Source organism: Taurulus bubalis, assembly GCF_910589615.1.
Source record: "Taurulus bubalis genome assembly, chromosome: 12".
NCBI lineage: Eukaryota > Metazoa > Chordata > Actinopteri > Perciformes > Cottidae > Taurulus > Taurulus bubalis.
Genome location: NC_136600.1, coordinates 16,108,634 through 16,132,234, shown reverse-complemented (window position 1 = coordinate 16,132,234; position 23,601 = coordinate 16,108,634). Strand labels below are relative to the sequence as shown.

General features: G+C 44.9%; 1 protein-coding gene across 1 annotated transcript in view; it reads left to right on the top strand.

The window, feature by feature from the left end:
* erfl3 (Ets2 repressor factor like 3) overlaps positions 1-8,217 on the top strand; it is a gene marked incomplete at its 3' end in the record, with an annotated part of 12,874 nt that extends 4,657 nt beyond the window's left edge. The window contains exons 2-4 of the mRNA XM_079226920.1: positions 5,816-5,931; positions 6,139-7,292; positions 7,525-8,217. Coding sequence (XP_079083046.1) covers positions 5,816-5,931; positions 6,139-7,292; positions 7,525-8,217 — 1,963 coding nt within the window. The remainder of the gene's footprint in view (positions 1-5,815; positions 5,932-6,138; positions 7,293-7,524) is intronic.
* Between the last annotated feature and the right edge of the window lie 15,384 nt (positions 8,218-23,601).

The following is a 23,601-nucleotide window of genomic DNA, read 5'->3' as shown; positions in this document are numbered from 1 at the left end:
ATGATGCTGGCCACCTCTAGTAAAATCACCTACATCCTCAGTTGAACAGATCCTGCGATTCTACCCCTATTGTATAACGGCCTATGTCAAGAGTGGGATTTAGGCCATTTTATTTTGCCTGAGTCAAAAGACAATGTGTCTTTCTTTTTTTACAAGCTTTTTAAGATGGCATTTTGAAGCTAGCAATTCAGTTAGCATTTTTGCGAGCATTATTGTTAATGAAAATCTCACTCGAACATAATATTAGTAATCATAACAGAATTTGACCGGTATTATAGTATGCCTGTTGTGCAGCTTGTGCACTCCTATTACATTTTGTCAAGTTTTTTGTGTTTTTTGAAAAAACCTGACCAAAAGGACTTTGGCCATTATTTTAGGAAGGTGACGATTTCATAGTTAGTTTTTTTTTAAATGATTGAGTGTGTTCTGCTTCGTTGCAGTGAATCAAATGCATAAAAACAGAAGCTTAGACGGTTTGTTGCTGTTGTCCAGAGTGTGTCAGATCCTTTGTGAATTCAGCTCTTTTTATCTCAACCTTTTGCTTGGATATTCAGGGCTATCTGACATGTCGGGTGCAAGTAATGAATGAAAGGAAGGTCGCAATCTTTAACCATCGGCTGCATGTTTGGGTCGAGGAAGTAAACCTGCCCACAAATAAAAAGGCCAAGCCTTCACCCCTCCTCCTGATTCCCTGCACCACCGTCTAGCTCTCATAAATGAGGCCTGTACACAAACAAGAGTAGGGGTACTTAAGCCTGTTGCTAATCAGTCATTGCAGAGTGCTGGCTTAATGAGTGTAATCATGCTAAGAGGTCCCAGCTCCTAGACCTCCAGGCCCCCCTGTCCTAGTCAGCAGCCCGCATTGGCTCCAACACAGTGGTCAGAGGTCAGAGGGACTGCCGCACACAGCTGGCAAAGATTAACAACACAGGACATGTGCACATTCACATACACAAATGCACCATTGTACACAGACTCTTGCCAATGCATGTGTGTAGTGTTTGCTTCATGTGATTGGCCACCACAGCTGGAGAATTGCCCCCACAGAAACACACTTAAATAGAATGATGGTTCCACAAGTTTCTTGGTTATGGTGATGCTGTAAATGTAAATGTAAAATAGTTTTACCATTTATTGAGTGCTAAAACTACTACTTGAGGACATGCATCTAATACCCAAAGTGAATTGTTGGTAATAGAGTAGCGTATGGTGGTGTAATCCCACTTTTACAGTCTTTTAAGGAAAGCCATGCAATAAAGTAGGCATTGTAAACTGCTGCTCAAATTGTCTCCGATTAATATCTAGAAGTAACCCTGGTGCCCATATCTGCAAAACATCCTGCAGAAAATACTGCTGCATATGCACACAGTGTTACTCACCTATCTGGCTGGGCCAGTTTATAGGTCAGAAGGCCTCCCTCTACACCAGCGCATTGTGTGGAAACACCCAGGGCCGGAGAGAAAGTGCCGAGGGAGCACCCAGGGACAGTACCACTGTATGACTTTGTGTTCCACGTATGCTTGCGTGCACTGTCTTTCCATTGTTTCTTTCTGCAGCATGTATGTGTTCAGCGTACATGAGCATTGTGTGTATGACATTGTCCCCGACTGAATGAGCCCTTTTATTTTCTATGGGGGCGGAATATACACACACGCACGCACACACGCACACACACGCACACACATAGTGTGCTCGAGTACATATTTCCGCCACCCACAGAGCATGTGACCATCATAATTGGACCCTGACTTGATCTCCCGCTTTACATACATACATATGTATTTACACAATTCCTTTTTGAGACAGGAAACACTCATCAAACCTGGTTTCCTTACAAAGCACGCTCACGTGTGCAACATTTACACACACCTGACGCAGCTGGTGTGTTTGTTTGTTTGTGTGTGTGTAGAGAAGGATCTGGCTGGGATGTGTGTTTAACAGCCGATGCTGACGAAAGAGGCAGAAAATAAACACGGGGCTCATAGGGAGTATTGTAATCCCAACTTCCTGTCACCGTCAGCGCCTATTTACAGCCCAACAATGGGCAAGGCACAGCCTGTCCACACACACACACACACACACACACACACACACACACACACACACACACACGGGTTGGTTCAATTCATTTTTAGGGTTGACATTTGTGTGTGTGTGTGTGTGTGTGTGTGTGTGTGTGTGTGGAGAGTGATACCGGTATAGATTGTTAAGCGTATACAGGTATCATATCAAAAAGTTGGCCATTGCAAAAAGATTTAGCCCTGAACTGAATGTACAGATGGAACGCATTTAATCCCCAAATTGTATTTTTCCATCTTTACCACAACCACACCTTAGTACTGACAGAAATATGTCTGCATCCAGTGCTTTGTACGGTCCTGATATTTCCTGTTTTGGACAAACACAAGTGGTCAAACACTTGTATAACATATAACAAATCTCCAGGTTCTTAACACATTTTACTTGTCCAATACAATGTTATCATATCCAATAGAACCGATTGACATAGGTTTGAGCAACTTGAAGTTAAGTTAATAATAAACTCCTTTTAGTAATAACATTTTAAATGTTTTACTTCACTCTTGTTGATTATGTTAAAGGCTGCTGTGTTTTACAACACAGTGTGGCTTCTTTGTTAAATGAGCACATGGAAGGGTTTAGGGAAAGCTGTTGTATTCAAAGTAAAAAAAATAAACATCAGTATGAACAATAATATGAAATAACACATTAGTAAATGATAACACTTTAGAGTTTAAATGGCTTCAAACCTGGTTGAAGTGCTGTTTTTATGTCTATGCTCACTCATTAGCTGTGTGTGTGTGTGTGTGTGTGTGTGTGTGTGTGTGTGTGTGTGTGTGTGTGTGTGTGTGTGTGTGTGTGTGTGCGTGCGTGCGTGCGTGCGTGCGTGCGTGCTACGGTAACAACTGCGCTGATAGAAATCCTGCTCTCTGTTCCCCTGAAGGATTTAAGTAAATCCTTACTTGCATTGATTGATCAATGTACTCTTTTGGTTCAACAAGGAGCGGGATAACTGGATGATCTGTTGTGTGGGTATGTGTGGGCACACGTGCACCCATGTGTTTGAGTATGTCTGAATAAGATGGCAGTTATAGAGTCAGGATTTGGGAGAGGTGTGTGCGTGTAAGGCGTGTGTGGTGGGCAGCTAAACACAGGCACTCAAAGAATCTCTTTCTTCTCTTTTGAAGTGAGTTCAAATGCTCTTCAAAGTCTGCTTGTATGATGGTGCAGGAGGTGGGGGCATGAAGAGGGAAGGGGCGACCATGTGCTCTAAACACAGCATCAGTTGCCGCGGCTAGGATTACGCAAAGTTGTTGTCTGCTTCCCACTATGCATCTCGGCGTTCTTTGTATTGGCTGCATGTGTGTGTGCAACCAAGCGCACACAAGATTTTTGTTGGCTACGCTCCCTATGATCCAACTGCCATGAGCCAAAGTTAGACAGATGTGTCAGCACAGTGATATTATTGGCCTTTGGGATGCGTCCATATTAATGTCAATTATGCTGTAATTGCAAGGTACACTTATCTAAAATGAATGCAGTCTAGTACAACAATACATATTACCGTCATTAAGGACAGTTATCTTGATTGCATCAACATTTTGGAAACTGCAGTCTGTTATAAATTGCATTACATCACTTAATGTAAACGAGGGAGAACGTAATTTTTTCTTTAGCATTACCGAATACACTTTGCACAGTTTGTTAATAAAGTTGAAGTATCACATTTTGCTCTAATGATGCTCTCTGATACACAAGATAAATGATTTGTATGTACTTTGGATTGTGTTTGTTTTTTACCCTTACAATCCGGATTATATTGGACCCATGTGTGGGCCCCTGCACAGCTTGTTGACTTTTCTGTCATCAGCTAATTCGATCGCAGCCTCGTTGTGGTTTTAATTCTGCGTGACTTCCTGCCTGTCTCGGTCCGTCTCCTCGCTCCCGACTACTTCTCTCCCCTCCGTCGTGGCCCTTGTGAGTGTCTCCCCTAGAGGAGAAATTACATGCTGCTTTGTGCCTGGCGTAAACAATGTTTTCAACAGTGCAGGCCTGTCCTGTCTCTCCCGCTCCCATCGCCTCAGGGGGAGAGGGAGAGGGAGAGGGAGAGGGAGGGGAGGGAGAGGGAGAGAGGGAGGGAGGGAGGGAGGGAGAGAGGGAGGGAGAGAGAGAGGGAGAGAGAGAGGGAGAGAGAGAGGGAGAGAGGGAGAGAGGGAGAGAGAGGGAGAGAGAGAGAGAGAGAGAGAGAGAGAGAGAGAGAGAGGGAGAGAGAGAGAGAGAGAGGGGGGGGGGAAGAGAGAGAGGGAGATGCCAGACCCGAATCGGCCCAACCAGTCTGTGTAATAAGCATAATAAGAGGGGGTGAAGGGTGACACCTCCCCAACAGCAAACAGACACACGCGCGCACAGACACACACACACACACACACAGCCGTCTGGATAACTACCATTCAGCATAATGATAGTCAATGGGCTTGCATTAACTCTGCATTACCTACATACCACGAAGCCCCTATCTTTGTCAGCACACTTCACTTAACTTGTGCCAGCAGACACATGCTGGAGGAAGGGAAGCAGAGCCTGTCGCTATAAAAGCAGGTAGGTATGCAGACATGATGAGCAATTGTGCAGTCTGGTTGCATCTTATGTTCAATAGCCAGGGGGTAGTGTTGGAAAAGATAGGTGGTAGTTTTGGTTAGCCCGCCACACAAGCTTATTATCTCATGGACAAACACACCGTCTTTGTCCTTTCTTTCTCTTTATCTCTTTCCTCCGCTGCGTCTCCTTCAGTGAGTGAGGGTTGGCAGCCAGGGATGTAGAGGTTACATAAAGTGGATGTGGATCTGGGGAAGAAAGCAGAGAGATGTTACATAAAGAGCTGAAGCTGGACAAAGGTTAATACAAATGGAGCCTTGTACTGTAGGCAGGAGCCATGAAAGCGAGAAAGCTTGAAGAAAAAAAACCCAGAGAGAATGGCCATTACATAAACAAATAAAGATGGGGAGAATTATTGGTGCTTTGCTGTTACATAAAGAGATGGTCTGTCTGGCAAATTGAATCACAGAAACTGTTGTTGTGTGTGTGATACTTGTCCAACAAACATCGGAACATGAAACACTCTGAAAGACACTTTTCCTGTCTCTTCTTGGCTTTCTTTAAGACGGGTATAGATTATTTAAGATGCCGCGTATACAAATCCACACAAAGTAACATGAGTCACACACACACACACACACACATGTCAAACATGAATGCAATTGCTGACCTCTTTGTGGCCTTACAACCCATTTATGTTTCACATTTGGCATTAAGCATTGACCTCTGGTCTCTTAACTGTTTGTTTATCCCTCCACACAACATCACTGCTGCTCCTCAGCTCAATTCCCCCCCACCCCTCCTTCCTTCTCTTTACTGGGTCTGCTTTGTGCAAATGTCATACAACACTCTGTAATATCTATCATTAGATGGGGGGGGGGGGCATGAAAGACTCCTGCTTATTAAAGTGTGTGCTTGATGCAGGCACATCTGTCATAGTCTCATGATTTCAGGAACATAATTATATTTTAAAATGAGGTGTGCATCTTACATTTAATGTTTCAGTGTTGTTAATAGGCCAGTATTTATATTTTGTGGTGGTAGACATCAATGTGGTTGCATCAGATAATATGCAGTTATTAGACCCTGTGTCTTTTTATATTTGTCTTTACACGCATTAGGCATGTGTGAGGCACGCATTAGGCACAGTGTCTTTTTGTTTATGCATTTTATTTATCATGTCTGTTATTCTCCTTTGCAGATACTACTACAACAAGAGGATCCTCCATAAGACCAAAGGCAAGAGGTTCACCTATAAGTTCAACTTCAATAAACTGGTTTTGGTCAACTACCCCTTTATCGACATGGGCTCCACCGGTAAGTCTTGACTCTCTGTGTGTGTGTGTGTGTGTGTGTGTGTGTGTGTGTGTGCGTGTGCGTGCGTGCGTGCGTGCGTGCGTGCGTATACATCCTGATCCCACAATAGGATAGCATGATTACATAGGATTACACTGGAGAACATTATATATTATTTCTCAGTATTCTCCCCCTCTTTTTTCTCCCTCCCTCCCTTGATGTTTCCAGGAAGCAATGTTCCTCAGAGCGCCCCTCCCATTCCCAGCGGGGCAGGGACTCACTTCCGCTTTCCTTCCTCAACACCCTCTGAAGTCCTCTCCCCGAACGAGGATCTGCGCAGCCCCGGTGGCATGTTCAGCTCTGTGGCCCGACGAATGGCCCGAGGCTCCGTCAGCGATTGCAGCGACGGCACCTCGGTCAATTCTGAGATTGAGGAGGGCACCGCTGGAGCGGGAGAGGATAGGGGAGAGAGGGGTGTGAGTGGTGGTGGAGGAGGACCTGGTGGTGGAGGAGTAGGTTACCGAAGTCTCATCCATCCCCGTCTGTCTCATGAAGCCCTGTACCGCATGTATGGAGGACCAGGTAACCCTGTAGGGCACCCAGGCTCCCGCCACACAGGGCACCGGATCCACCCAGATTCCCTGTCGCCCTTCCCCGTGTCCCCTCTGCCTGGGCCGGGAGGATCCGGCCTCCTGGCCCCGCCTCTGTCCCCGGCGCTCTCCATGACCCCGACATCTCACCTCCCCTACACCCCCTCACCCACCCTGTCACCCATGTTAGGCTCCCACTTCTCCTTCAACCCAGAGGACATGAAGCGCTACCTGCAGGCCCACACCCAGTCAGTATACAACTACGGCCTCAGCCCCAGAGCTTTCCTCCAGTACCCCAACATCGTCATCCCTCACCCCCACCGGCCCGCCGCAGATAAGTCTGGTCTGACCGGAGAGAGGGGAGCGGCCGAGAGAGCAGAAAGGGCCGCGACGGCAGGAGGAGGAGAGAGGGGAGGAGAACGGCATCATCATCCATCTCTGGCTCACTCTGCCCACCACCACCACCCACACCCACCTCATTCTGCCCACCCTCACACCCACCCTCATCCCATGCATCACCCACTCCACCTGGGTGAGGAGCCACCACACATGTCTCCCTTCAAGTTCAAGCTGCAGCCACCACCACTCGGTAGAAAGCACAGGGACAGTCAAAGCCATAGTAAACCCAGGCAGAGCTCACTGTCCTCAGGGTCCGGATCCATGACGTCTACTTCTGGCCTGGGCTCCTCGCTGTCGTTCGGTAGTGACCTGAGCTCTGCCAGTGGCTCAGGCCTCATCTCTGCCTCTTCCTCGATGCAGTCCCTAAACAGTGCAGGACTTCCCAAGATAAAGGTGAGACACATAGACCCAAATATCCCCCATTATGAATTACTTTGCAATCCTAAAGTTAAACTCTAAACTCTATTGCCAGACATTGTCTTAAGGCTATATTTTCCAATAAAATTGGCTTGAATTGTGTAAACCTTTGCTAAACTAAAATGTTTTATGAAATGTCTGGAAGATTATTTTCTGTTTTCCTGCTGTGTTCATCTTTGTCTCTGTTGCCATTTTTGTATCTGTCCAGGTGGAACCCATATCTGATATTGAATCAGAGGAGGAGGTGGAGGTGACCGACATTAGTGATGAAGACCCAGACGAGAGAGACGAGGAGTTTGAACTCTTCTCTCCTCGCCACTCTAGAGCCCCTGACCATCACCACCTCCTACACCACCACCACCACCACCTTGCTAACGGCACAGCCGCGCCCCAACATCACCCCCATCCTGATGAGGACCTGGACGAGGACGTCTTCAAGGCCCCTGCTCCGCCTCCACCGGGCCTGATGCCCTTCTTCACCTCGCAGCACACGCACTCGAATGCACATCGCATACTGCCCACCCTCAAGAGTGAACCCATCGAACCAGCCGACAGCCACACCCCCCCGCCTCAGACGAGCTCGGTGGAGGCTCACCAGACGAAGTGCATCCCCCTCAAGCTGCGCTTCAAGAGGCGCTGGAGCGAAGACCAGCGCATGGAGGCCTCACAGGAGGAGTCGGACGACAAGAAAGTACGACCACAGGAGGAGAGGGAAAGAGAGAGGCAAAGTAATGGACGGATGGAAACGGAGGAGGATGGGACAGGCAGCGGAGAAGGGGACAGTCCTCCCCCGTTGGCATACGAGGGGTCTTTAGCCACACCGTTGGCCTCGCAGCGCAGGGTGAGTGCGGAGCTGCATCGTGCCACTGCACAGCTGTCTCTGGAGAACAAAGACTGCTGATGAGAGACACAGCCCAAACACTACTGCTCCGGGAGCACTGGAGGTGGCACAGGAGTATGTAAATGGTCCCTCTGTAATCCCTCTCCCAAACTAGATTCCTGTACCCACCAGTGAACTGAGAGAACAGTCCAACATACATGCATAGAAAACCAACACCTCAAAGACAGCCTGACTCTTGTTCTGTCAGACCCCACTCCAATAATCTGTCTGGATCAGGGCTCTTCTGGGACACATCCTTTGGGAGGTGGGACTCACTCAGACTCAGACTCAGCCATCCCAGGCACAGTGACTGTAACAGTGCTGAAATCAGAGGGAGGCTTCCTCATCAAATGTTGCCCCATGTTCCCCTCCCACTTGGCCAGTGAAACTCCAGATGCCCTGCCCCAGTAGCACAGATCCTGCCTTCAGGCCCCATTCATAGGATCAGCAGCCAGCCAGCACTTTCCTCAGGGGACACACCCTCTCTTAAAGCCCAGCAACACACCTTGGATGAGGATGTGCACCTTCTCACCTACGCTACTTTTCCTAAAAAAGGCCGGGACTTTGATAAGTGCCTGTATCTAAGAACAAACCTAGCCCTGGAGTGACATGGAAGAGAGAAAAGAAGGGAACGGACTGCTGCAATCAATTTTTAACTCATGAAAGCCTTGTAAAGTTTGGCAGAAGCTGAAAAATCCCAGGGGGAAGGAAAGTGTGTCTCTGAGACTGAATAGTGGGGCTGTTGGGTGTTGTCTGACCGACTCTTAAACCTGGCCCACTCCACTCAGGGAAGCCTATTGCTGTATGTTTATTGGATTCATGCACACAAACACACACACAAGCAAAAAAACTAACGAAACAGCCAACATTGAAGGGGACTAAAAGTGGAAGCATTGCTGATGGACACTTAACGATGTTCACCACGACGCAAGGAACAACTCTCGTTCATCCTTACACATCCACAGACTTCTCTCAGAACTTTTGACTTTTGTATGACCTTCCTTCTGTCTCTCTCCTGTCCTGCTTCTTTTTCTCTTGCGGACCACCTGTGGAAAGATCATGACTCCACTCACAGAAATAATCTCAACCCCAGGGAGGTGTGAGGAGAGGAAAAGAGAAGAATGAACAAGTACTTCAGCATAGAGAAAGGACTGCTGAGGGACCACGAGGGGAAGACAGCAGGGGGAGGAAGGGTTTGAGGGGTTCCAGTACCCGTTAGCTAGCCTGCTCACCTCCGCTAACATGGCTTGTACACTGAAATATTTTCTCTTAAGTCCCAGCAGCACAGAATCCTAGTTCACCAGCTAAAGCTCCTCTAACAATCATCGATAGTGTTGAACTAAACCAGCAAACCCCCCCCCCCCACACACACACACACACACACACACACACACACACTCAGCACTGCCTTTAGCTCTTAAACATGCTTCCTGTCTCTCTGTCTGGACCTCCAGCTCTGTAGTGGCGTCATCCTCAGGTCCTGCGAGTGTGTGAGACTGCCAGGCCTGTTAACTGCATGAGAGAGCGGAGAACTTCTCAGATCTCATATACACACACACACACGCACACGCACACTGCCTCTCTATGCCTTGTTTTTATAGCGTGTACAAATTTGCAAACTGAGCTCTGATAACACACATACAGACTATATCTTTATATATTCTAAATGAAATTATTAAGAAAGTGAAATTTTAAAAAAGAACAATAGCATTTTAATGACACGATTGCTTCAGGATTGTTTGTAAGTGGATTATTTGTTGTGTCTTGCCACTCACTAGGTAATATGGTGTGGAGGGTGGGGGTGGCCAGAGCGAAGGTTGGTGGGCGTTCGGGTTTTTCCTTGTGCATTTGTTTCATAGACAAACAAGCCAGAGAGAACCAGCACAGGCCAGTTCACCAGAACAAGGCCAGCAAGAAGAAGACAAAAACAGGACTGGAACAGACTGCTAATGATTCAGATGTGTGGTTCACTCTGCTGTTCACTTCGTGTGCAGCAGCTTGCCCTTTCAACACGCAGCACTCTGCTCCTTCCTGTCTGTACAGTCTCGCTCAGCTCAGTGGGGTTCTCCTCGGCCGGGCTGTCCTGGCCCTCTATGCGTGTGTGTGTGTTTGTGCGCTCAGGGTGAGTTCATGGGAGAGAAAAAAAACGTATTAATTGTGTCTTTTCTCTTATGCCAGTTAGCATATAGCTCCAAAGTTCACATCAGCTCTGGGTTGAGATGAGAGAGCGGGGGTTAAAGGGTTAATCATTACTGTAAGATAGCCGGGAAAAGTGGGACGTATGAGGCCCAGTCCAGGAAGGCCCTCTCCTCAAACTATGCACACTCACACGTAGACAAATGATTATACTTGTGATTATGTTTTAACATCTCTGCCGCCGGGACAGCGAGGGGTCTGATTGGTCGACTGAGCCACGCTGACCAGCAGCCTGACCAGTGACGAGACGGATCCATAGCAGCGGACTGTGAGATAGATGGCCTCCTGGCGTCAGTGTAGCTGAGCTGATTGAATTTCCCCATCAGACCCCTGTAGTCTGGACTGGAGCATGTCACAATACACACACACACACACACACACACACACACACACACACACACACACCCCCCCCCACCAAGTCCTGTGTCTGTATTTGAACTGACAGCTGCCTTATAACTACTTTTCATATCTCAGCAACAGGTGAGGCATCAGTCCTACCTGCTCTGCACTCTTTCTCTCTATTTTCTGTTTCATTTCGCTCCATTTCAGGCGTTCGTCTGACTTCCTGCAAACCGTAAAGTCGTATCGGACTCCGTCGTGATATCGCAGGATAACAAGATTGATTGTACCGCTGGCTCTCTCGCGTCCTGTTTCTGGCCTCAACAGTCAAAGAACGGTAGACAAACAGCACAAAGATTACATTTCTCTATCAAAAGAATAAAGGTTTCTCAGTTTATTTTTCTGATGACAATATTGCTATTGATTACTGTTGTTGTTGTTGTTATTGTTCTCATTGGGTTATTTACCTCTCCACCTGGCATTATTATTATTCCATGGCCCTGTTAGCTGTTGCTTTTTATGTTGTGTTACATCACTGATGATGTTGAATCCCCCTAAAAACTCCATTCCCTCTTTCAAACCTCCAAGCCCCCTCAAACCAGAACCTTTTCTTGTCTTTAGTTCTTACAAATGTAATATAACTAAAATGTGTAATATTAATTTTGATGCTGACAGAGAAATAACATCGGGGACTAAGAGGAAAAGGCAGCGGCGGAGGATTTTATTTAGTGGCAGAGGGAGGAGTGATTTTATCTCTTTTGTCATGTATTGTAATTTTTATTTCATAACGTTACCTTTTGCTTCTGTATATTTTTTTTTAATTTGGGGGAGGGAGTTGTATCATTTTAAAAGATGAAAAAATATGTGTATTGTTTGACTGTGTAAAGGTCTATCTTCTCCCTCTTTCACTCTCTTCTTTCGCCTCGTCTCCCCCGAGCAGTTACATAACACTCAGATGGAGAGATGAGAGTTAATACTATGATGTAACATTGAATTTCTCCACTTCTTTCGTGTTTTTTTTTTTTGTTTTTTTTCAAACTTGTAATTAAGCTTTAATCAGGGTTAATTAAAACCGGTTGAAACCCAATATGAATATCACTGTGTTTGTTTACGTCTGTATATATGTTTAATAATAAATCGTAGACAAGGGTTTTATTTGTTAACAAAGAGATTGACCTGCTGACTTTTTGCCTCGTCAACAACAAGCAGACATTCATATGAGGTCTTTTTCGTATTTATGTACTTCAAAATTAATATTAATTAAAAAAAAGTAATGGATTAATCTAACTATATATTGTGTTATTTAGTGAGCTTTGGAGGTGTTTGTAGGTGTGAACATGTGACGGAGCCGTGCGGGCTGTTTTTAAATGCAGCTCTATCTCTACTCTCGTGAATTGAATTATCTTTAAGCACAAATCTTTTTTTTATTCAAGATAATGTATTTGTCCCTCAAGCGACAACTTAAGGCAACCAACATAAAACACATTCATACATAGAAGAAAATAAATCTAAAAGCACAAAACTGTATTTTAAAGAATAAACAAAAAGATGTTCCAATCCATTAATATTGTACAAACATATTTTTATGAAACAGTTTCCTACTTCAAACAAAAAGCTTTATAACTTCTAATTGTAAAAGAACAAGAGCATGTCTTTAATCTTGCCCTTCATGATCCCTGATGGTTGCGCGGATGAAATGAACACACACACACACACACACACACACATTCTCTCATGGCCTACGAGAGGGCTTTGCGGTTATGCGTTTAGCTGATAAAGAAAAGCACTTTGTCTGCAGTGCTGCTGCCCACTCACCCACATAAGGCTCACCCATTTACCTTTTAACGTGACGTCAATAGCAGCTCCCTCGTCTTAAGCGCACTTACATGCACATATTGTATGTGAGGAGAGGAGGAGGAGGAGGAGCTGCTGGCTTTAAATGGTATGTCCAGATGTATAAAGTCACATGGGGCACTTAAAGCTAGAAGTAAAGTTGCAAAATCTTCTTCAAATACATTTTTTCTAAAGTAACTGTTTCAATAAAGTTTGAAATCTGAATTAGTTTTTTGGCCAACCATTAAGTTTCATAGATCAAATAATGAATATTAATACTGAAAACATATGTCATTGTCTTTACATAACGTAACAGTGTTTACCTTCTGAGCACCGGTGGAGAAACAGAAAGACTGACTCACACCAGTAAGCTCACTTTTAACAATTGGTTCAACTTGTCACAAGCAACAGACGTATGCAAGCTGCAAGTAGAGGTCACACGTGGACACTGTTTCATTTTAAGGTCACCAGTGAAAAACGTTGGCTTCTGTGCTCCTAATACGTCAGTGTGTGAGGCATGACTCGCGTAACCTGGTTTTACCTTCTTTGACCTTGGAGAGGGTCAGTGTGTGTGTGTGTGTGTGTGTGTGTGTGTGTGTGTGTGTGTGTGTGTGTGTGTGTGTGTGTGTGGAGATTCCTGGGCCCCATCTGTTGACACATCCAGCTGCTCCATTCACAGCCGAGGAGAGAGAGAAAGAGACCACAGGAACCACTGTGCTCTCTCACCTGGGCCACATCCATCTCTCCATCGCTTCCTCTGAGCGCCTGCTTTCGGGGAAACCTGCGCCGTAGCCGGCTCTGTGCTCCACATACAACCACAGCCTGTATGCATTATGCACACGCTGCACAGCAATGAGCCTTTGTGAATGCACACACTCATGCATTCATGCACACAGGACTGATGCATCCTCTGTGAGAGTGATGGTACAGTGACATACTAGTAAGTTCACCACATCCTCCACCGTACAGAGAAACAGGAGTGAGGCACTTTCACAGCGATGGCACTTTGTCACACCGAGCACAGACAAGTGTGTGCACACATTGATGTGGTTTGTTTGAAAAGCTGGTACTTGTATTTCCTTTTTGTCCTTCCTTCCCGCCAATCTTTCTGTTAGACTTATTTAACAGCGAAATAAATGAAAAGAATTCTCTCACATATAGGGGACTGAAATGTCAATGCTTGATCTGATGGGTAAAGGGTAAATAGGACTTCATGAAATAGGCCTTGCTTCATGGCACTTTGTACACCATCAAAACAAAAACAGTTTACCTGTGCTTCCTCATTTCACATTGAATGTCTCCCCCTGTTGTTGGATCGATGCACTGCATACTGTACAGCTCAAAGTGGATTTTGCTCACTATTTCTTGGTGCTGTTCATTGTGACATCTTTTTTTCCCTCAGTTGCCAATGAGATGAGAACATACAACAGGAATTAAAAGCTTATTTTGTTGGATTAGTTGTTTTTTGCTGCTTTAAGTCACTTTTCGCTTCATGAACAATAAGTCAATGAGTAGTGCAACTACTTTGTCCAACTAAAACATAATCATAAACAAATCATCCATCTAAAATATTGAGCTTATCCTTTCTATTCAAAACATCAGTAGCTCCCAAAGTGAGGTGTGGTGCATAACGATGAGCAAAGGTGACCACAGGATTTGGTAAATTCCATTTTTTTCATGCATGAGATTTTGCCACATACAAATCCAAATTTAAAAACCAAAGAAATAAGCTAACACATTTAATCACTGTCTTAAAAAACTGTCAATTGTGCAGTCACAAAATGCAAACGTGGTAAATTTGTGTGTGAGATTATATATTTTGGTCGATACAGATCCTTTTCATTCACAAGATCTTCATATAATTTGGAGTAGTAGTGCACAACAGTCTACTTATATACTGCTTATGGTTATGGAACAGTATTTCTACACTAGCCATTTAAAAGCAAAATGTAATGTAAAAGTTAAAGAATAAAACACAAAAAATGCTAAAGCTCTTAGCACTCCTTCATCTCGTCTCTGATGCAGACAGGAATCTGTGTGTCCAAGGACGCCTGTCCATGAGGGGCCTGTCTTCAGCTCCGGGACATGACGTGGACCCTGAGGAACAGCTGAGCGGTGTAAAGTTACCGTGAACAAGAATGCAGTGAGGACAAAGGCCTACTGTTCTCATACTGCAGCTTTATGGATGCTGGCCTCCTGGGCCACCTCTCTCATGATGCTATGGTGTCCTCTCTTTGCTGTTTTCTCGCCATTTAGATGTGACATGCAGCCAATATCTTCACTTTACAGTAGCTATTCGAGCTTCAGAATACATCTACAAAAGAGAGACTTTTATACTTTTCTGTCTTTTGTGGTGGGATCCCCTCAGTCAAATCCTGGGAGGGTTTTTCTCCAGTTTAAATACCAGTCAGTGCTGGCATGATTGCCCCTAAATCCGAAACCTTGCACGGTCTGTGCAGCATTTATCAGACTTTATTAGACATCATGACTCCTCGCTGCCTCCCCTGTAAGCCACAGGAGCAGACTTGTCCTCTGTTGACACATGATACACAAAGAGCCCCTCCATTCTTTCAGTAACCCACTCTGTAACTAAAAGCCGAAGGTAGAGTAAAAAAAAAAAAGAAAACTAAAAGCACAAACCTTTTCAAAGACTGTCGGCCTCTTTTGTAAAAATGCTTTTGTAGTTAAGCTCAGTCCCAGGTAGGAAGGTTGATGTCCGAAGACTAAACGTAATCTTTTATAGAAGCCTAAATGTGTGCAGATAAGATGATAAAATCAGGATTAGATTTAAAAAATGTTATATAATCAAAGTGAGGCTGCACTTCAGTACAGCAGCGCTTGGAGCTAAATGCTGATGTCAGCATGCTCACATGCAAACGGCTTTACCATCCAAAACAGCAAAGCTGCTAGCAGAGACACACAACTTTTAGATTTTAGTCATTTGAGTGTCTTTGCCATCTCTGATGACTCCATTCCTTTCGGTAACAAGAATCCAAAGCTACAGGGGCTGTTACAGACCGGCTGTCAGGTGAAACTGGGTGGATAACTTCGTGGTTGTGTACCTGAAATCCACACTGAGTTTTATTGTTGGTTTGGATCGTCTTATTTGAGCGAACCATCTCCATGACTGCAAAGCTTTTTGTTTTGGGAACCTTTTAGGTCTTCCAGTTTTCTATTTTCATCACTTGTCTAGGGTTTGATGGGACATGCATGGTCTGACCCCGGGATGAGTGTGGTCATGGTGAGGGTCAGGGGTCAGAGGTTATGCTACTGCCAGCGTCTGCTCCAAGAGACCCTGAGGTGAGAGGCATTCCTGATGTGGGTCCGGCTTTGTGTGGAGTTAGGGTTGGTTTATGGAAAGTGGGAAGACAAAGATAAGACTGCTGCTGAGCTTGAGACCAGTTCATTGAAAAATAATATACTGTTTTGGGCAAAGTAAATAAAGTTTATTTTACGTCAAATTGACGCTCTTGCCACTCCGTTAAGCTCAGGTTATATCATGGTCTTCCTTTCTCTTTTAATCTCTGCTCACAATGTTTCTCTCCTCTCTCTGTTTTGCTGCTGTCCGTACCTGAGGCCGGTCTGACAGCCGAGCGCAGCAGGAGAGGAGGGTCTCTGGTGTTTGACTGACAGGCCAGTGATGAGCGCACAGAGAGAGGGTGAGGGGTGAAGGTCAGAGGTCAGGCTCCCATGGAGAGGGGGAGAGCAAAGCGGGGGAAACAGAGAGGGGGACTTGCTAACGAGGTGGGGTCGTTGTTGGGGTTGCATGCAAGGAAAAGACATGTAAAAAGTGCATTGAAAAAATGATATGATGAGACTTTGTTGATCCTCGTAGTGGGGCGTTGTATTCATAGGCATAGAAAGTTAAAGAATAAACTAGAAAGTTTTGAACACCTATATATAATTAGTGATAAAAGTAAAAGTGCATGTATACAATGTAATGGTGGCATGCCTTGTTATGTATATTGATCATCACGTTTACATTCTGCAGTGTAGTTCCTGTAGTTCCTGCAGAAAAAAGCACTATGCACATACTATAGGTATGAAGTGCACATGCCTGGCCTGCTGTTAGGAAAGTGCAGCCAGTTTAAGTTATTGTGTTTTCAAAGTGTTTCCCAGCCATTTTCAGTTCCTTATTCTTCCTGCCTAAACATAAAATAGTCCTCCAAATTGCCCCCAACAAAAGCTATTTACCGCCCACGGCTCTCGCACAGGACCTTCAGCTTTTGTTGAGGTTAACTTGTACCTACAGGTGATAGGAAAGCATCTGCTCTGTCCTGGATGGTGATCGGCTTCTCTTTACACCTTTTAACTCGTCACAGACTAATAACACGGCCAGATGTACTGTCTGATATTAGTTTATCACAGATAGACTGTCTGACAACTAATGCAGAATATTAGTTTGAGGCAGTTCAGGAACAGGGTCTCAATGACCTAGTTTGTCCACCAGAGTGCTCCAACAAGTCTATTTTTAAAATGTTGAATATACGTTCACTGCATATCCTGGTCGCTATTCTTTTTAAACCAATTTATAATTTATATTATATAAACGCTCAAATATCAGGATCAATATCGACCTGGAAAATTCAGTATCATGTATGATTTTTACTTTGGAAACCTATGAGTGCTTCCAACTGTTTTGAGCTGCAGGTCTCATACTGTACAACAAAAGATATGTTTGGATGGAGGACAGATATAGATGAGATGTATGTGTAATGTATGTAATAAACACCAAGTATATTGAACACCTGCAAATATATATCATCTGACCGAAAGGTTTAAGTGTATTGGTTCCCAGCCTTTGCAACTTGAGACACTTTAAAGATTTAAACTTTAAAACTTTAAAGAACTGTTTCAACATAAAGTCTACTCATGACTCAAAATCACAAAAAGTTATGTTCACTGTTCATATTGTTTAATTGATTCAATTCATTATTGCAATGCCTAAAAGTAGGAGGTATAGTAAAGACAGTATAAATATAAAGATATTGTCTTATTTCCCAGCATCCCAGTCTAGTGACCACTGGGGTTTCTGTGGCATTCTGAGTAAACCATAGTACAGTGGTTCTTAACCTGGGTTCGATCGAACCCCAGGGGTTCGGTGAGTCACTCTCAGGGGTTCGGCAGGGGTCAAGTCACACACAGTATAGCCCGGTTCACACTAGCAATGTCTGGCCGCAACACACAATTTTTCTTCTTTTCGTCACATTGATTTGCAGTAAATATTCATTGAGTTATGTTTTTGTGTGAAATTCATGTTTTGTTGATTTTGTTCTTTGAACACAGTGATTTTGTGTACAACTGATGCATGGTTCATTTTGTGCACTAACAAAATGTATACCTATGTTTTGAAGAAATCATATTTTATTTTTCCAATTACGAAGGGTTCGGTGAATGCACTGATGAAGCTTGCAGGGTTCAGTACCTCCAATAAGGTTAAGAACCACTGCCATAGTACCTCTGAGACATTTAGCTTTTTGTGGACAAATTGTTCCCTTTTGAAAAGTAAGTTGCAGTGCTGAACAATTACAACTAGATGTCACTGTACATCAACATTTAATTAACACCCATCCAGCTCTCTCTCTCTCTCTCTCTCTCTCTCTCTCTCTCTCTCTCTCTCTTTTCTCTCTCTCTCTCTCTCTCTCTCGCGCGCGCGCGCGTGCACACGCACAGGCAAGCACACGTAAATAGTAAACCATCTCAAAATATACAGCCCCTTCAGCCAATCAGAACTTTGTTCTGTTTTTAGGTCTATCTCCGCTCTCCCATCATTGAGCTTGAGTGAGAGATCAGCAGTGCATGCATGCATCCGATCACACCCACAGGGGGCGCTGCTCCTGTGGATCCCGCATGGCAGTCTGTCTCAGCAGGAGTCTGGTTTGCTACAACACACAGAGCAGGGATTATGTAATGTTTACTATTATGGCAATATATCTTCAGTGAGATACTGTGCTTTCGCTTCTTCTTTGCAGAGGTGAAAGCTCACTATGCAGATACCATGTATCAACGTTATTACACGTGCAGGATGCCCGTCTCACGCACGTGCCTTCATCTCAAACGTGCACATTTTTCCCTTTCAGCCAGTTCCCAGCACACCGGTTGGTCTCCAACACCACTGCCTGCAAGTTACAAACACGGGGTTAGGCGAGTTTACGCCAGACCACGCCCTCTCGGTCCAGCTGGTGGCAACACTCGTGATGACATCATCGCTGCGCGCAGCCATTGGTCCCGAGACGTCGCACACCTGCCCAATAGCCTGCCGGTGAAGTGACGTCAGCCCGGACCGGGTCCCGTTCACTTTCACTGGAGTGGGCGGGGCGGAGAGATTGCCAACGTCAGAGCCAGCAGGATGCTGCGCCGTGATTGGCTCAATGCGGTGAAAGTCAGCGTCTGTTGCTGAGAGAAAAGGGAGAGAGGGAGAGCGGTTTGCAAGGGGCACCGATGCGTCGTCTGTGTCTGCAGCACAGAAGTGTTGTCCAGCTCCTTAAGAAACTTTTAAATCGTGCGCTCGTGCACATTCTTCACCTGTGTCAATGCTTTCACTCAGTTTGCCTTAATAATAATTCGAAATAACTATTAAAATACACTTTGATGCAACAGTTTGGATGCTGGGCCACAGAGTACAAACAGCCGCATTGTGGGGCTCTAATCCTGCTGCACCAACGTCTATGTGTGAGAAGCAGAAAGATTGATGCATTATCACCGTCTGCTCAGGGATGGCACTTTTGCTGTCAATTATGGTAAACATACTTCTTTTCAGTAGAGGAGGGGGCATTTGTGCCTTTCTATTGGCCCTCGGTGATTTGCTCCCTCCTCTCGACCCTCCCTCGCGCTGTTCCTATGGTTCCCAGAGCTTTTATTGGATACTGTAAAGTTTGGGACAGGACACCGGTCTGGCTCAGTATCCCCGTCGCCATTGGCTGGATCCCCCCGTCTGTCAACTGGACTTTGACAGCGCGTCACGCCCCCGGGTATGTGGGGTCGGCGCTGATTGGCTACTGTAACTGTCAGCGAACTCTCATTGGTCGGCTAGCCCAGCTGTTGGTGGTTCATTCACCATTTTGTGACTGTAGTGGAAAAGAAGACCGATAGTTTTTTATAGCCTTGTTTGAGTTTCTGTGGGGGTAAGACATGTTTTGCGGAGGAAAAGTAAAGTGTGAGTCCGGACCGCGCAGTCGTCAAAGCCGACAGCCAAGGGATGTTACCGAGAGTTGTGCCCGCCTCCTCATCGGCACAATAAGAACATAAATCTTTCTGTGGCGAGGGGAAAATCTCTGTTTGGGTGAGTTGAAACTAAGTTAGCGAAAGGCAGCGAAGCTCAACTGACACGAACGTTCCATTTCCAGGAGCAGCGACTTCGCACGAGACGAGAACCAACTGCCGACGGTCCGTCGGTTGTTCCGATACCGTCCGAAGAAATAGTGAGACACCGCTTGAGAAGAGGGGGGGTGTAACAGCCTAAAAACTTTCTCAAATGTTTTTTTTCCCGCAGTCATACGACCGGAGAAACATGTCAGCCTTCCCCGGGTGTCATTACTATGTTGTGGTGAATGTTGAGTACTTTTCCGTGACCGTAGCGTCCGAGTTGCGCGTGCAGCAGCGCGAAGCGTAGTAAAAGCAATCGACCTATTTGCAGCATTGCAGCCTCAAATGTTTACTAATAGCAACGCAAGCGAATTGTGGCGTATGAGAAACGGAGCACATCGTCGTAAATAACACGACAGCGTATAACATGCCGTCTCCTTGTGGTCTGGCTGACGGTGTCATTATATGTTGGGGTTAGTCTGCCGCCGTTGCGTACTACGACTACTACAACCAGCAGCACCACTACTACTAACATTACTGAGCTGCTTACTAGAGCGAAGAGCCAACGCGGAAACATTCCGGCTTTTATAATTTTTTTAATTTTTCTCCCAAGTTTTTAAAATTCATATATGTCACCTTACCTGCTTCCATTAAGGGAGCCTCAACGGAGGCGTTGTGGTGGAGTTTTTTTCCACGCCAAAACATCGTTGCATGAGAAAAAACATCGAGCCCTTCGAGTCGCGATGATAAAATGCCAATTGAAAGGGCTTGTTTGTGTTTGTTACCGAGCCCCGTGCAGCAGAGCAGACCGGCTGACTACCGCGAGTCATAATACTCCTTTGACATTGTGCAGCGCCTCTCGTAGTACTCGCAGAGAGCGTGAAGGAGCCGGGGTTGTTTTCGATCTTTTCTCGGCTGATCCCTTTGCCACCTTTTCTTGCAATCAGTGCCGATGCACCCTTGACATCTCTGACTGGGCAGTTTCTTAACAGTTTCGTCCTATTTTTCTTTAGGTGTATTTTTCAGTCACAGTAATTGGATGCTTGTTTTATATTTGTTATTTTTAACGTTTAGACTCAAAGTGTCCTCATCTGTCCTGCATATTTACACATGTGGCATGCACACTCCTCATATGTCTCTTGTTTAGGCAGAAGACACATCTGTCATGGTGTAGGCGTCCTTGCATATCACAGAACAGTTGGTCATTGATGGCATTGGCAGTTCTGCCGTTTGGTCCCAAACAGGAACGGTCACCTCTGATCTACGGCCTCCTAATCAATATGGGCCAGAATGCACAAATTTCAGGGCTCGATGTTTCTCTTTTATTGATATCATTCACAGTCAGATATGCCAGCCGCTAAACGGCTGCCAGTATTCATAGTACGTCACAATGGATGTTCTCCACAACAAGCGCAGTCACACACTGGCATGCTCACACACTTCACAGCTCGGCCTCTTTGCTACACCTTAACGAAACGTTTTCTCTTACTCGTCTCATGTTGCACGAACGATCACATTCCACCCACTGGAGAGTGCATAAACTGTGTGTATGTGTGTAACAGGGAGCATGTTCTTTTTTTTGCTGTTTCATATGTGAGTGTGTTCCCCGGTGACCCAGTTAAGGGCAAAGCCGCCCTGCCGTGCAGGAGTGTACAAGGGCCACGCTAGGCTTCACCATCTTCGCACGTTCTCCCCCTCTCCATCCCCGTCCCCGTCACTGCAGCCCTGTGCCCATACAGACGCCCATAAATGCTTTTAGGAGAGGGATGAGCTGCAGTGTGCCTGGTAACTACGTATAGACACACTCACACTGACACATAGTACAAATGCAGCGTTGAACAAGGTAGACACAACCTGAAGACAGCCGCATGCAGTCATGCCCCCATGCATGATCTTTGCTCGAAAATCAATATCAGAATTTGATATCATAAAAGTTATTTGTATGTTTTTTATTGAAGAAAATCAAAACATAAAGCAGCCAGAGTGTGAAGTCCTGCGTGTGTGTGTGTGTGTGTGTGTGTGTGTGTGTGTGTGTGTGTGTGTGTGTGTGTGTGTGTGTGTGTGTGTGTGTGTGTGTGTGGATTGGTGTTCATACGGCACAATGCATGTGTGAGGGTGAGCCAATATATAGGTCCAAGGGAGATTTTAACAGTGTATGCATGACTGCACTGTAAATTCCAGCAAGAGCGTTTAGTGTGCGTAAAGTTTGATGTTGCTATGCTGAGGGGGGTTGCATCGTGTGTGTGTGTGTGTGTGTGTGTGTGTGTGTGTGTGTGTGTGTGTGTGTGTTTGCGTGTGTTTGCTGTTTAAAGAGGAGTCCAGTCCAACGCCATGGAGACGTTAGCCGTCGATTACCCATCTTTACAGTAGCTTTAGACCAGAGCAGCAAATATCTCACTCTCAACCTGCTCTAATTCTGGAAGGTGCAGACGTCTCGAATCGTCTAAATTATGACTGAGTTCCACTCGGCTTCGTCTGGATGCATCCCAAAGCACAATCAGGATTCTCCAAACACATTTTCTTTTATATTTTTAGTCCTAATAACTTATGCACTAAAAAAAAGAGAAGAGATTTAAACGTGCTCTTGGAATCTTGGATTATAGCTGACAAACATGAAGAATGAAAGGTCTCCAGTTATTTTGAATTTAGTCGTGTTTGTGGAGTTTGCAGTGTGTGTGTAATTGTTTTGACCTTTTTATAGAATTAGGAGTGAAATGTTAAAATATATTATATGGCAGCATTGACATTACAAAAGCCTCCTGCATTAATTCATATACTTATCCTGTGATTTAGTAAAACCTATTTGGGGTCTTTGACAACATTGATGTTTTGTCTGGAATTTCAAAATAAATTGTGTGATTAAGATCATTGCTTGTCCACACAAATGAGGATGGATTCACAAAATTAAAGAGTTAATTAAACTAGTGCTTGCACACTCGGGTGATAAATAGTTTTAGTTTGGTTACAAACTTGCACTTAATGCTCGGCACCGAAAGTAAAGAAGGTGTGAAAGGTTGGCAATGTCTAATTCCGAAACTCCTGTTATCGTTAAGTTTCCAAATGCGAATGCACACAAATGGCTGCTGCTGGCTTATCAGCCAAATCCTCGAGCATTTTCGAAGGCCATGAACATGACCCAACACATTTTTCTAAGCTAAGATCAGATCCTCCAGAGAAATCCAGTCAGCCAGACAGTCAGTCAAGTGGCCCTGACTCCTTCCTGTCTTTGCAAAGTGCAGTACAGGACCAACATGCCCAGTCCACTGTAATGAAGGAGTACTTAGCATGGTACTGGTAGAAGGTACATTCCTTCAATCAGAATTGTATTTCTTTTTTACCAATGCTTTGTCTGAGACCAACGATTTATACACTTCATTTCCAAAAATGTAGAGTTTCACTTTAAGATTGCTTGATTTAGTTTGTTTGATTACAGTACGGTCTGCTAATTGGTATTAGGGTTTGTTTCAAAAGGTATTTACTTATCAATACAAGTAAGGTTGATATTTTCAGTTAATAAGATGCATTGATTATTTGAGTCATTAGACAGGGAAGCTTTCAAATATCAAACAATGTCATATTTACCTCATACCTGTTTAATTTATTTTCATACATTTAAATTAGAAGCGTAAGACTAAATGGTGCTCATCGTCTTTATTTGCAGACTCTAAGAAGCAGTTTTGTGGTTGTAAGCATATCAACAGAGCAGTGTTTTTCAAATGGCTGCATCTGCAC